Here is a 13,401-nt window from a genome sequence, read left to right as displayed (position 1 = left end):
TACCCTCCTATTCCAGCTGTCAGAAGTGTGTGTGTCCGACGCTGCCTTACCCTCCTATTCCAGCTGTCAGAAGTGTGTGTGTCCGACGCTGCCTTACCCTCCTATTCCAGCTGTCAGAAGTGTGTGTGTCCGACGCTGCCTTACCCTCCTATTCCAGCTGTCAGAAGTGTGTGTGTCCGACGCTGCCTTACCCTCCTATTCCAGCTGTCAGAAGTGTGTGTGTCCGACGCTGCCTTACCCTCCTATTCCAGCTGTCAGAAGTGTGTGTGTCAGACACTGCCTTACCCTCCTATTCCAGCTGTCAGAAGTGTGTGTGTCCGATGCTGCCTTACCCTCCTCTCCAGCTGTCAGAAGTGTGTGTGCCTGACGCTGCGTTACCCTCCTATTCCAGCTGTCAGAAGTGTGTGTGTCCGACGCTGCCTTACCCTCCTATTCCAGCTGTCAGAAGTGTGTGTGTCCGACGCTGCCTTACCCTCCTATTCCAGCTGTCAGAAGTGTGTGTGTCCGACGCTGCCTTACCCTCCTATTCCAGCTGTCAGAAGTGTGTGTATCCGACGCTGCCTTACCCTCCTATTCCAGCTGTCAGAAGTGTGTGTATCCGACGCTGCCTTACCCTCCTATTCCAGCTGTCAGAAGTGTGTGTGTCCGACGCTGCCTTACCCTCCTATTCCAGCTGTCAGAAGTGTGTGTGTCCGACGCTGCCTTACCCTCCTATTCCAGCTGTCAGAAGTGTGTGTGTCCGACGCTGCCTTACCCTCCTATTCCAGCTGTCAGAAGTGTGTGTGTCCGACGCTGCCTTACCCTCCTATTCCAGCTGTCAGAAGTGTGTGTGTCCGACGCTGCCTTACCCTCCTATTCCAGCTGTCAGAAGTGTGTGTCCCCGACGCTGCCTTACCCTCCTATTCCAGCTGTCAGAAGTGTGTGTGCCTGACGCTGCCTTACCCTCCTCTCCAGCTGTCAGAAGTGTGTGTGTCCGACGCTGCCTTACCCTCCTATTCCAGCTGTCAGAAGTGTGTGTGTCCGACGCTGCCTTACCCTCCTATTCCAGCTGTCAGAAGTGTGTGTATCCGACGCTGCCTTACCCTCCTATTCCAGCTGTCAGAAGTGTGTGTGTCCGACGCTGCCTTACCCTCCTATTCCAGCTGTCAGAAGTGTGTGTCCGACGCTGCCTTACCCTCCTCTCCAGCTGTCAGAAGTGTGTGTGTCCGACGCTGCCTTACCCTCCTCTCCAGCTGTCAGAAGTGTGTGTGTCCGACGCTGCCTTACCCTCCTCTCCAGCTGTCAGAAGTGTGTGTGTCCGACGCTGCCTTACCCTCCTCTCCAGCTGTCAGAAGTGTGTGTGTCCGTCGCTGCCTTACCCTCCTATTCCAGCTGTCAGAAGTGTGTGTGTCCGACGCTGCCTTACCCTCCTATTCCAGCTGTCAGAAGTGTGTGTGTCCGACGCTGCCTTACCCTCCTCTCCAGCTGTCAGAAGTGTGTGTGTCCGACGCTGCCTTACCCTCCTATTCCAGCTGTCAGAAGTGTGTGTGTCCGACGCTGCCTTACCCTCCTCTCCAGCTGTCAGAAGTGTGTGTGTCCGACGCTGCCTTACCCTCCTCTCCAGCTGTCAGAAGTGTGTGTGTCCGACGCTGCCTTACCCTCCTATTCCAGCTGTCAGAAGTGTGTGTGTCCGACGCTGCCTTACCCTCCTCTCCAGCTGTCAGAAGTGTGTGTGTCCGACGCTGCCTTACCCTCCTATTCCAGCTGTCAGAAGTGTGTGTGTCAGACACTGGCTTACCCTCCTCTCCAGCTGTCGTTTGTTCTGCTGCTCCATCTCCAGCTTGTCATCAAATTCCTGCTGGAGCCTCTTCTTGGTGAACTCGATCTCTCTGATGGCCCTCTCATACTTCAGTCTCCACTCTCCCCCTAACAGACACAACATGATACAGCACAGTCAGCAGACAGGTCATGGACAGCACTACAAGAACCACACCAGTTCACAATTCAATCACAGGAGGTTGGTGGCTACCTTAATTGGGAAGGACGGGCTCGTGGTAATGGCTGGAGCAGAATGGTATCAAACACATGGTTTCCATCCACTCTGTTCCAGCCATTACTATGAGCCGTCCTCCCCTCAGCAGCCTCCACTGCATTCAATATGTCTTCAAATAGAACTAAGTTGAAATTGACTAGCTAGTTTGAAAGGAAGTCTGTTTGACCATGGAAGGGGTTTACATTAGTCAGGAGGTAATGTATCAAGCTGTATTGAAGCCATATTAGAATCGGTACAGTACTGTTATGGCCTGTACATGTACAGTATGTACTAAAGTATGTGGACACCCCTTCAAATGAGTGGATTCGGCTACTTCAGCCACACCCGTTACTGAAAGGTGTATAAAATCGAGCACACAGCCATGCAATCTCCATAGACAAACATTGGCAGTAGAATGGCCCGTACTGAAGACCTCATTGACTTTCACCGTGGCACCGTCATACAGTCACACAAGCTCACAGAATGTGACAGCTGAGTGCTGAAGTGAGTAAAAATAGTCTGTCCTCGGTTGCAACACTCACTACCGAGTTCCAAACTGCCTCTGGAAGCAACGTCAGCACAATAACTGTTCGTTAGGAGCTTCATGAAATGGGTTTCCATGGCTGAGCAGCCGCACACAACCCTAAGATCACCATGTGCAATGCCAAGCGTTGGCTGGAGTTGTGTAAAGCTCGCCGCCATTGGACTATGTAGCAGTGGAAACGCGTTCTCTAGCGTGATGAATCACGCTTCACCATCTGGCAGTCCGACAAATGAATCTGGGTTTGGCGGATGCCAGGAATGCCAGCAATGTTCCAACATCTAGTGGAAAGCCTTCCCAGAAGAATGGAGGCTGTTATAGCAGCAAAGGGGGGACCAACTACATATTAATGTCCATGGTTTTGGAATGAGATGTTCGACGAGCAGGTGTCCACATATACTTTTGGTCATGTAGTGTCTCTTAAACAGGGTTGTCTATTCCACTTAAAATGTGGGGTGTTGAAACTTACAAACAAAACACTGAGACAAAATCTCAGTGCAGTCTAATATAATTTGAGTAATAATTTAATATCTCCTGTCTTTTATAATCCATTTCTACGCCATGTCTTACAAACCTTTTGTCTCTTCATTGATTTCAGGCAGTTACTTCAGTCTACAGGGTGGTCAGCTTGATTCCACCAACCAGAAACAGCCAACTTCCATCCTGATCGTGGGGTCTACCTTTGTGTGCTGGTTTTCATGGTGCTAAGTTGTCACCATGGCAACAGTGTGTGTGGTTTGGTTTTTACTATCCTTGTGAGGACTCAGAAGTCCTCACAAGGATAGTACAACAAGGACAATTCAGACAAGTGGGGTCATTTTGCCAGTCCCCACAAGCAAAAAGGCTATTTTAGGCTTAGGGGTTAGGTTTAGGGTTAGAATTAGGGTTAGAATTAAGGTTGGGTTAGGGGTTAGATTTAGGAGTTAGGTTTAGTTTTAGGGGTTTGGGGTTAAGGTTAGGTTAAGGATTATGTTTAGAGTTATGGAAAATAGGATTTTGAATGTAAATAAATGTTTTGGTCCCCACAAGGATAGTAAAACAGGCGTGTGTGTGTTCTGCTGACCTGTGTCGTCGTCGTCCATCTCTCCGTTGAGCTCGGAGGCTCTGAGGAGTCTGGTCTCCATCACCTCCATCTCCATAGAGTCCATAGACTTCTTCATCGAGTCAAACTTAGTCTGGGGAGAGAACCACAGGCCATGCATTAATACACAAACACATTATACCAAGACAGAGATAGAAATACTGACAGATAGGCCTCACATTGCACTTGCACACACACACACAAACGCTCATTGCTCTCACACACACACTTCCTCTAAATGACACAATCGCTCATTTCTAGAAGCGAGGTAATTTGTACCCAGCCCAGCCCAGCCCAGCCCATCAGCATGTGCAATCTGAACAGTCAGTGGAAAAATCTATCCCAGCTAGTTGGAACACCCGGAAAAAAAACATTATGTCAAATGTCAAATAGAAAACTAAAGGCTGGGGAAGGCAGGGTCAACAATCTGATTACACCATTACGTTTCAGCCAACAGAACTGGCAAGGTCGTCATTGCAAATCAGAATCAGTTTTCCATTTACCTATCTGGTTCAAATAATGGGTTGAATTAAATAATTGTGTACATCCTACAACAGTTAAGGATGTCTAATTTCTCCTTGGCAGTGTTTACCTGCAGGTCCTTCATGTCTTTCTCCAGTCTCAGTCTCTCTGAGGTCTCAGACTCCAGCAGCTGAGAGGCCGACTCTCCTGTGTTCCTCTCGTCTGCCAGCTCCGACGACAGCTCTGTGATCTGGCATACACACAATCGCAATTAGCAAGAGGGTTACACATGCACCCGGTCTTATGCATATAGTGCAATACAGTTCAACTTCATGACATACTTACAACCTTCATCTGTTCATCCTTTATTTATACAGACAGAGCTGCTGGTACAATGTCTTCTTATATTAGTCTGCAGCGCAGTGTGTGTGTGTGTGTGTGTGTGTGTGTGTGTGTGTGTGTGTGTGTGTGTGTGTGTGTGTGTGTGTGTGTGTGTGTGTGTGTGTGTGTGTGTACCCGGCTCTCCAGGCGGTCACTGTTGAGTCTCAGCTCGTTCCTCTCCTTCTCCACCTTCTCCAGCCTCCCTTTCAGCTGCTGGATCTCCTCCTGGGAACAGATAGACAGAACGAGAGAGGGAGGGGGGAAGAGAAAAAACGTATTACAGTATTAGAGGGAGCTAAATCTGTAAAGTCTATAAAGCAGGGGGAGGGAATCAAATGCAGGGGTGTAATCATTACTCCAAACAGTGGCAAAATATTCAGTTTTGCAATGAAAACTAGCATTTCTATTGGACAGATTCAGTTAGGTCCATCCCTGTTTGCTGAACCTGCCCAATATAAACTCTAGTTTCCATCCCTGTTTGGAGTAATGACTACACCCCTGATCAACAGTAGATGGAGGGTGTGTATAGTTTGTGTACTCACGTCTTTGCCACGTATCTGCTCCTCTGTGAGCTGGACCTCTATAAGGGGGCGTACTGTGGTGAACACCTTCCACCAGGGCCAGCCCTTCACGCCCTTGTTCTTCTTGATGTTTTTCTGGATGCAGCGGATAGCCAGGTCCTGGATCTGAAACGCACGCAGAGGAGCAGAGGGTTCTTACAACGAAGGAACCTGCGTGTGTGTGGGTGTTTGTGTCTGCAGTTGTCTGCCAACATGTAGGATTCTTCAAGTTCTTTGACATGGATATCAATATGTATCACAAATAAGTATCAAATATGTAACTTTTGATAAAGAAAATAAAAAATGCCATTGCTTAGGGTCATTGTCTACTGGCATGTTAACAGGCACTTGCATCAAGTGTGACAATTTGGGCGAGCTAGAATCAAGACAATCCAAAGGTCTTCTGGGTTTAAGAGCTGAGACAGAGCTCTTCAGAGAATTCAAATCAAACATCAATACCACTTTGGCAGCCTGTTAAAAAGGCATTAGGAGGAGCTACATGCTCCCGCTACATGGGCATCTCCAATAAACCACCCATTATCTGGCAACCAAATTAGAGCAGCACAATGCAACCGGCATCCAACGGGGTTGCCATGACAGAACACGAAACGTATTTGTCACGCCATGAGAGCACCTAAATGCCGCTTAGCCATCCTGGCCAGTGACTGAACAGGCATGCAGGTTATGCCCCCTAATGTTTGTTTGTCATGCTTAGACCTAAACAAGTTTAACAAATCCTGTGTAGAGTCAATAAGGGGGTGGGGTCCCATTGAAAATGTCAGTGTTGATCTTTCTGTTACTCAGCCATACAGAGAGCTCATCTACACCATTAGAGGGATTTAGACTAAGATCTTGCAGCCTTTGTTTAGAAAGAGGATCTGTCTGTGTCAAACAGGTATTGATGGTCTTAGAGAGACACAGGAACAGAAGGTATTCCTTTCTCTTTGTCTCACTCTCCCTTTTTACTCGACCTTCTGCCTCCCCTTTACAGAGTTCCTTTTGAGTGTCTGTGCAGCTACATGGCCTTTGCTGAGCACACAGGGCCATAGATGTAACGGATGCATGCACTGACACACACCTGTTCCCAGTCGGGGAAGAAACGTAGTCTTAAGGCAACGATTTAATTAGACACACTATGGGCCGACTGGCTGACGGAGGAATCCCCCATGCTCTGCTTCGCCATGCCGCCGCTAGTTCATTCCACAAAATGTCAAAGAAAGAGCAGGCTGTGTGCTTCAAACGCCATGCCGGATCCCATCTATTCATCTATTCCCCCATGGTGAAGCACAGCGTCACTCTTTCCCTTGCTCTTTTCTCTCACGCTTTCTCCGCCTCTTTCTCTCCCTCTCTTTCTCCCTCAAAGCACTTTGAAAACAAAATCCCTGTGAGGGTTTGGCTCAGACTGGGAGGACTTCAAGGTGTGGGGAGCCCCCCGGAGCAATCAAACAGAGAAACAAACTAATATATATTTTTTGGCAGAGGGGATGTCAGTGTTCAGATGAGGAAGTCAACACTTGCATGGTCATGTCTTGTGTCTGAGAAATATAGGCCAAAAGTTCAAGTGTAAGACCCTGTACTGCCTTGTAATCAAATGCGAGTCTGCATGCTTAGCTGTTCAATGCTGGAGAACATTTTCCTGTAAATATCAAACCAGCTTACCTCGATACGACACAAGCTATCAGATATTCATCAGTACCACTCTCCTCAACACACATTTTCCTCTTAAACATGCCTTGGCTTCTTAGCTGGAATGGTGCAAAGTCTTCATTGTGTGTATAAATATATACTTAGTCATTGAGTTCAACTTTAAATAAAACAATATTCAACTTACTCTTTCTGTCTCAACTTCCTGAGAATCAGATGATCAAAATAAAACACATTGAACTAAACCTTACTGTAACCAGTCAAAAATTTGGACACACCTACTCATTCAAGGGTTTTTCTTACATTTTTTCTATTTTCTATATTGTAGAATAATAGTGAAGACATCAAAACTATGAAATAGCACATATGAAATCTTTGCACACTCTTGGAATTCTCTCAACCAGCTTCACCTGGAATGCTTTTCCAACAGTCTTGAAGTAGTTTCCACATATTCTAAGCACTTGTTGGCTGCTTTTCCTTCACTCTGCGGTCCAACTCATCCCAAACCATCTCAATTGGGTTGAGATTGGGTGATAGCCCTTACACAACCTGGAGGTGTGGTGGGTCATTGTCCTGTTGAAAAACAAATAAGCGCAAACCAGATTGGATATCATATCGCTGCAGAATGCTGTGGTAGCCATGCTGGTTAAGTGTGCCTTGAAATCTAAATAAATCACAGACAGTGTCACCAGCAATGCACCCCCACACCATCACACCTCCTCCATGCTTCAGAGAGGGAACCACACATGCGGAGATCATCCGTTCAACTACTCTGCGTCTCACAAAGACACGGCGGTTGGAACCAAAAATCTCAAATTTGGACTCATCAGACCAAAGGACAGATTTCCACTGGTCTAATGTTCATTGCTCGTGTTTCTTGGCCAAAGCAAGTCTCTTCTTATTGGTGTCCTTTAGTGGTGGTTTCTTTGCAGTAATTCGAACATGAAGGCTTGATTCACGCAGTCTCCTCTGAACAGTTGATGCTTAGATGTGTCTGATACTTGAACTCTGTGAAGCATTTATTTGGGCTGCAATCTGAGGTGTAGTTAACTCTAATGAACTTATCCTCTGCAGCAGAGGTTACTCTGGGTCTTCCTTTCTTGTGGCGGTCCTCATGAGAGCCAGTTTCGTCATAGCGCTTGAGGGTTTTTGCGACTGCACAAGAAGAAACTTTCAAAGTTCTTGAAATGTTCCGTATTGACTGACCTTTATGTCTTAAAGAACATCGTCGTTTCTCTTTGCTTATTTGAGCTGTTCTTGCCATACTATGGACTTGGTCTTTTACCAAATAGGGCTATCTTCTGTATACAATCCCTACCTTGTCACAACGCAACTGATTGGCTCAAATGCATTAACTTCTTATGGCTGCAGGGGCAGTATTGAGTAGCTTGGATGAAAGGTGCACAGAGGTGCCCAGCAGAAACGGCCTGCTCCTCAGTCATAGTTGCTAATATTTGCATATTATTATTAGTATTGGATAGAAAACACACTGAACTGTTTGAATTATGTCTGTGAGTATAACAGAACTCATATAGGGTGCTAGATTTTCAACCAAGCTCTCATTGAAATTACAGCGACATATTGATGAGTTTTCACTTCCTACGGCTTCCACTAGATGTCAACAGTCAATAGAACTTTGTCTGATGACTCTAATGTGAAGGGGGGCAGAAGGAGACAGGAATTAGTCACCACTGCCACGAGCTGACCATGCTTTGACCATGCTTTAACCATGCTTTGACCGCGTTCACGTGATAGGCATCTCCGTTCCATCGCTAAACTGAAGTCAATCTAATTCTTCGGTTGGAACGTTATTCAAGATGTATGTTAACAACATTCTAAAGATTGATTCAGTACATCGTTTGACATGTTTCTACTGACTGTTATGGAACTTTTGGACATTTCGTCACGTTATAGTAGATGCGCTTTGTGACTTTGGAATTGTTTACCAAACGCGCTAACCAAAGTAGCTAATTGGACATAAATAACGGACATTATCGAACAAATCAAGCATTTATTGTGGACCTGGGATTCCTAGGACTGCATTCTGATGAAGTTCATCAAAGGTAAGGAAACATTTATCATGTATTTTCTGGTTTCTGTTGACCCCAACATGGCGGCTAATTTGGCTATTGTTCTGAGCTCCGTCTCAGATTATTGCATGATTTGCTTTTTCTGTAAAGTTTTTTTAAAAATCTGACACAGCGGTTGCATTAAGGACAGGTATATCTATAATTCCATGTGTATAACTTGTATTATCATCTACATTTATGATGAGTATTTCTGTTGAAACGATGTGGCTATGCAAAATCACTTGATGTTTTTGGAACTAGTGAATGTAACGCGCCAATGTAAACTCAGATTTTTTTATATAAATATGAACTTTATCAAACAAAACATGCATGTATTGTGTAACATGAAGTCCTATGAGTGTCATCTGATGAAGATAATCAAAGGTTAGTGATTCATTTTATCTCTATTTCTGCTTTTTCTGACTGCTATCTTTCGCTGGAAAAATGGCTATGCTTATTGTGGTTTGGTGGTGACCTAACATAATCGTTTGTAGTGCTTTCGCTGAAAAGCATATTTGAAATCGGACACTTTGGTGGGATTAACAACAAGATTACCTTTAAAATGATATAAGACACATGTATGTTCGAGGAATTTTAATTATGAGATTTCTGTTGTTTGAATTTGGCGCCCTGCACTTTCACTGGCTGTTGTCATATCGATCCCGGTAGCGGGATTGCAGCCATAAGTTAAGAAGGAGAGAAATTGCACAAATTAACAAGGCACACCTGTTAATTGAAATGCATTCCAGGTGACTACCTCATGAAGCTGGTTGAGAGAATGCCAAGAGAGTGCAAAGCTGTCATCAAGGGAAAGGGTGGCTACTTTGATAAATCTCAAATATAAGTTTTGTTTAACACTTTTTTGGTTACTAAATGATTCCATGTGTTATTTCATAGTTTTGATGTCTTCACTATTATTCTACAAAGTAGAAAATAAAGAAACATCCTTTTGACTGGTAATGTACCTTTCATAACTGCTAGAGGGTAGGGTCCTGTACTTTACCTTTCATAACTGCTAGAGGGTAGGGTCCTGTACTTTACCTTTCAGAACTGCTAGAGGGTAGGGTCCTGTACTTTACCTTTCATAACTGCTAGAGGGTAGAGTCCTGTACTTTACCTTTCATAACTGCTAGAGGGTAGGGTCCTGTATTTTACCTTTCAGAACTGCTAGAGGGTAGGGTCCTGTACTTTACCTTTCATAACTGCTAGAGGGTAGGGTCCTGTACTTTACCTTTCATAACTGCTAGAGGGTAGGGTCCTGTACTTTACCTTTCAGAACTGCTAGAGGGTAGGGTCCTGTACTTTACCTTTCATAACTGCTAGAGGGTAGGGTCCTGTACTTTACCTTTCATAACTGCTAGAGGGTAGAGTCCTGTACTTTACCTTTCATAACTGCTAGAGGGTAGAGTCCTGTACTTTACCTTTCATAACTGCTAGAGGGTAGAGTCCTGTACTTTACCTTTCATAACTGCTAGAGTGTAGGGTCCTGTACTTTACCTTTCATAACTGCTAGAGGGTAGGGTCCTGTACTTTACCTTTCATAACTGCTAGAGGGTAGAGTCCTGTACTTTACCTTTCATAACTGCTAGAGGGTAGAGTCCTGTACTTTACCTTTCATAACTGCTAGAGGGTAGGGTCCTGTACTTTACCTTTCATAACTGCTAGAGGGTAGAGTCCTGTACTTTACCTTTCATAACTGCTAGAGGGTAGGGTCCTGTACTTTACCTTTCATAACTGCTAGAGGGTAGGGTCCTGTACTTTACCTTTCATAACTGCTAGAGGGTAGAGTCCTGTACTTTACCTTTCATAACTGCTAGAGGGTAGGGTCCTGTACTTTACCTTTCATAACTGCTAGAGGGTAGGGTCCTGTACTTTACCTTTCATAACTGCTAGAGGGTAGAGTCCTGTACTTTACCTTTCATAACTGCTAGAGGGTAGGGTCCTGTATTTTACCTTTCAGAACTGCTGGAGGGTAGGGTCCTGTACTTTACCTTTCATAACTGCTAGAGGGTAGGGTCCTGTACTTTACCTTTCATAACTGCTAGAGGGTAGGGTCCTGTCCTTTACCTTTCATAACTGCTAGAGGGTAGAGTCCTGTACTTTACCTTTCATAACTGCTAGAGGGTAGGGTCCTGTACTTTACCTTTCAGAACTGCTAGAGGGTAGGATCCTGTACTTTACCTTTCATAACTGCTAGAGGGTAGGGTCCTGTACTTTACCTTTCATAACTGCTAGAGGGTAGGGTCCTGTACTTTACCTTTCATAACTGCTAGAGGGTAGGGTCCTGTACTTTACCTTTCATAACTGCTAGAGGGTAGGGTCCTGTACTTTACCTTTCATAACTGCTAGAGGGTAGGGTCCTGTACTTTACCTTTCATAACTGCTAGAGGGTAGGGTCCTGTATTTTACCTTTCATAACTGCTAGAGGGTAGGGTCCTGTACTTTACCTTTCATAACTGCTGGAGGGTAGAGTACTGTACTTTACCTTTCATAACTGCTAGAGGGTAGGGTCCTGTACTTTACCTTTCAGAACTGCTGGAGGGTAGGGTCCTGTACTTTACCTTTCATAACTGCTAGAGGGTAGGGTCCTGTACTTTACCTTTCATAACTGCTAGAGGGTAGGGTCCTGTACTTTACCTTTCATAACTGCTGGAGGGTAGAGTACTGTACTTTACCTTTCAGAACTGCTGGAGGGTAGGGTCCTGTACTTTACCTTTCATAACTGCTAGAGGGTAGGGTCCTGTACTTTACCTTTCATAACTGCTGGAGGGTAGAGTACTGTACTTTACCTTTCAGAACTGCTGGAGGGTAGGGTCCTGTACTTTACCTTTCATAACTGCTAGAGGGTAGGGTCCTGTACTTTACCTTTCAGAACTGCTGGAGGGTGGGGTACTGTACTTTACCTTTCAGAACTGCTGGAGGGTGGGGTACTGTACTGTACACAGAAACACATTGTAAAGCAGAGCTTTGGCTCACAAAAGCCTTCTGATAGGTGTTCTAGAGCCAATAAGTTGTGATATTGCCCCCTGGGCCTCGCAGTAGGGGTCTTCACGGATCCACCTGTACCCGAATACCTGAGAATACCCGAGACCCAATCCGGGACCGTAGCAGGTCTGGATCCAGAATTCGAAATAATGTAAAGCGTCTGGGTCAGATCTGACATGATTGTCAGCGGTCTCGGACTTGTCCAGAAGGGCCCGTACAGATCTGAATGTGACTGCTGCAGCAGAGAGAGCCTTCTTTCCTTTATCCTGCTGCTCTTGCTTATCATGAGAGTGGAGCGTGGCGCGTGTAGCTTGTTGTTGGCCAATCATAAGTCATCAAAGCGCCAATAGGCTACAGTCATAGAGCCTCCGCGTAGCAAAAGTTAGAAGATATCTAATCAATGAAAGATGAAATTAAAATGACGGAATTAAAAGTTAAATAAGAAGGATGGGCTACAACGACCAAGAGCCAACAGGTAGACTGCTACCTAATATTCTGAATGGAGTTGTTATTATTTGTAACTGTAGGATGAGAAAGCACATGTACTGCAGCCTCAATTAGCATAGCTAGCTTAACTTGCTTCTCCCGGTTTGATGTAGTCAATACAGGTACTACGGAATCATATTTGATGATAAATAACCTAGCTATGGCAGCTATTGGTCTACTGTAGTGCGAGTCGGCTTGGTTGGTTGCAGTCTCTCTTTCCCTCCCTCCTCCCCGCCTGCTAGAGCGGCTACTCTCTTTCCCCTCCTCTCGCATTTGATCAGCTCCGGTTAATAAAGTAGCTTAAATAAAGGGCTTTTATGCTGCTTCCCTCACTCGGATCCAGACCAGGTCTATATGGAACGGGTCACTTTGTCCTCGGGTCTGTCCGGAAGGGGTCTCTATATTTAAAACAAATATATTTAAGCATATCGGGTCAGGGTGTGAAAGCCCCAGGTCCATTTCGGAACAGGTCCAACTTTTTGAACCCATGAAGACCTCTACCTCCCAGCATTACACAACACTCTCCAGTCCAGACTGACCCTCAGCCAGTCACACTATGAGGAATGACAGTCACTCATAATGGAGACGTTTACAACTACAACTAAACACGTCTCCAACAATGCAAACTATCAATATCCTAATCCTAAATCAAAACAAACAATCAAGGTAAACAACTTACAAAGAGAAGCAGCAATCAAATGAAACAGGCAGGACTCCTTCACAGGAGGCAGAGCAATGAAGATAAGCCCACTGTCCTTGAAAAGCAATTTACAGACAGCAACCTTGAGCCCAAGAACTCCCAGAGATGGGGACGGCAGGGAAGACACAGTGGTCGAATCCCAATCTCTCCAAACACACATGGACAATCCAAGACTCACATGTAGGCTACTGCCACACACGTACACATTGCATACTCATACACAGGTCTATGTTAGTTCACACATGCTAACCACTGTCTCTCCCTCACACACTCAGACAAACACAGAGACAACACACACACAGACAAGCACACATGTGCGCAGACACACACACACACACACACACACACACACACACACACACACACACACACACACACACACACACACACACACACACACACACACACACACACACACGACAGGACAGGACAGTACAACACACAGAGCTGAACAGATCCCCACCAGTGGATCCAGTCACTC

General features: G+C 45.4%; 1 protein-coding gene across 1 annotated transcript in view; it reads right to left on the bottom strand.

Moving 5' to 3' along the window:
- Nucleotides 1-13,401, bottom strand: part of LOC120018122 (unconventional myosin-XVIIIa-like) — an 82,491-nt gene that overhangs the window by 32,410 nt on the left and 36,680 nt on the right. The window contains exons 19-23 of the mRNA XM_038961124.1: nucleotides 5,019-5,162; nucleotides 4,612-4,701; nucleotides 4,226-4,345; nucleotides 3,616-3,727; nucleotides 1,778-1,905 (exon numbers count right to left, since the gene is read on the bottom strand). Of these exons, the coding sequence (XP_038817052.1) occupies nucleotides 1,778-1,905; nucleotides 3,616-3,727; nucleotides 4,226-4,345; nucleotides 4,612-4,701; nucleotides 5,019-5,162 (594 nt within the window). The remainder of the gene's footprint in view (nucleotides 1-1,777; nucleotides 1,906-3,615; nucleotides 3,728-4,225; nucleotides 4,346-4,611; nucleotides 4,702-5,018; nucleotides 5,163-13,401) is intronic.

This window comes from Salvelinus namaycush, chromosome 23 (assembly GCF_016432855.1).
Source record: "Salvelinus namaycush isolate Seneca chromosome 23, SaNama_1.0, whole genome shotgun sequence".
NCBI classification, from domain to species: Eukaryota; Metazoa; Chordata; class Actinopteri; order Salmoniformes; family Salmonidae; genus Salvelinus; species Salvelinus namaycush.
The sequence above is the reverse complement of the archived record's forward strand: the minus strand, read 5'-3'. Positions and strand labels throughout refer to the sequence as shown.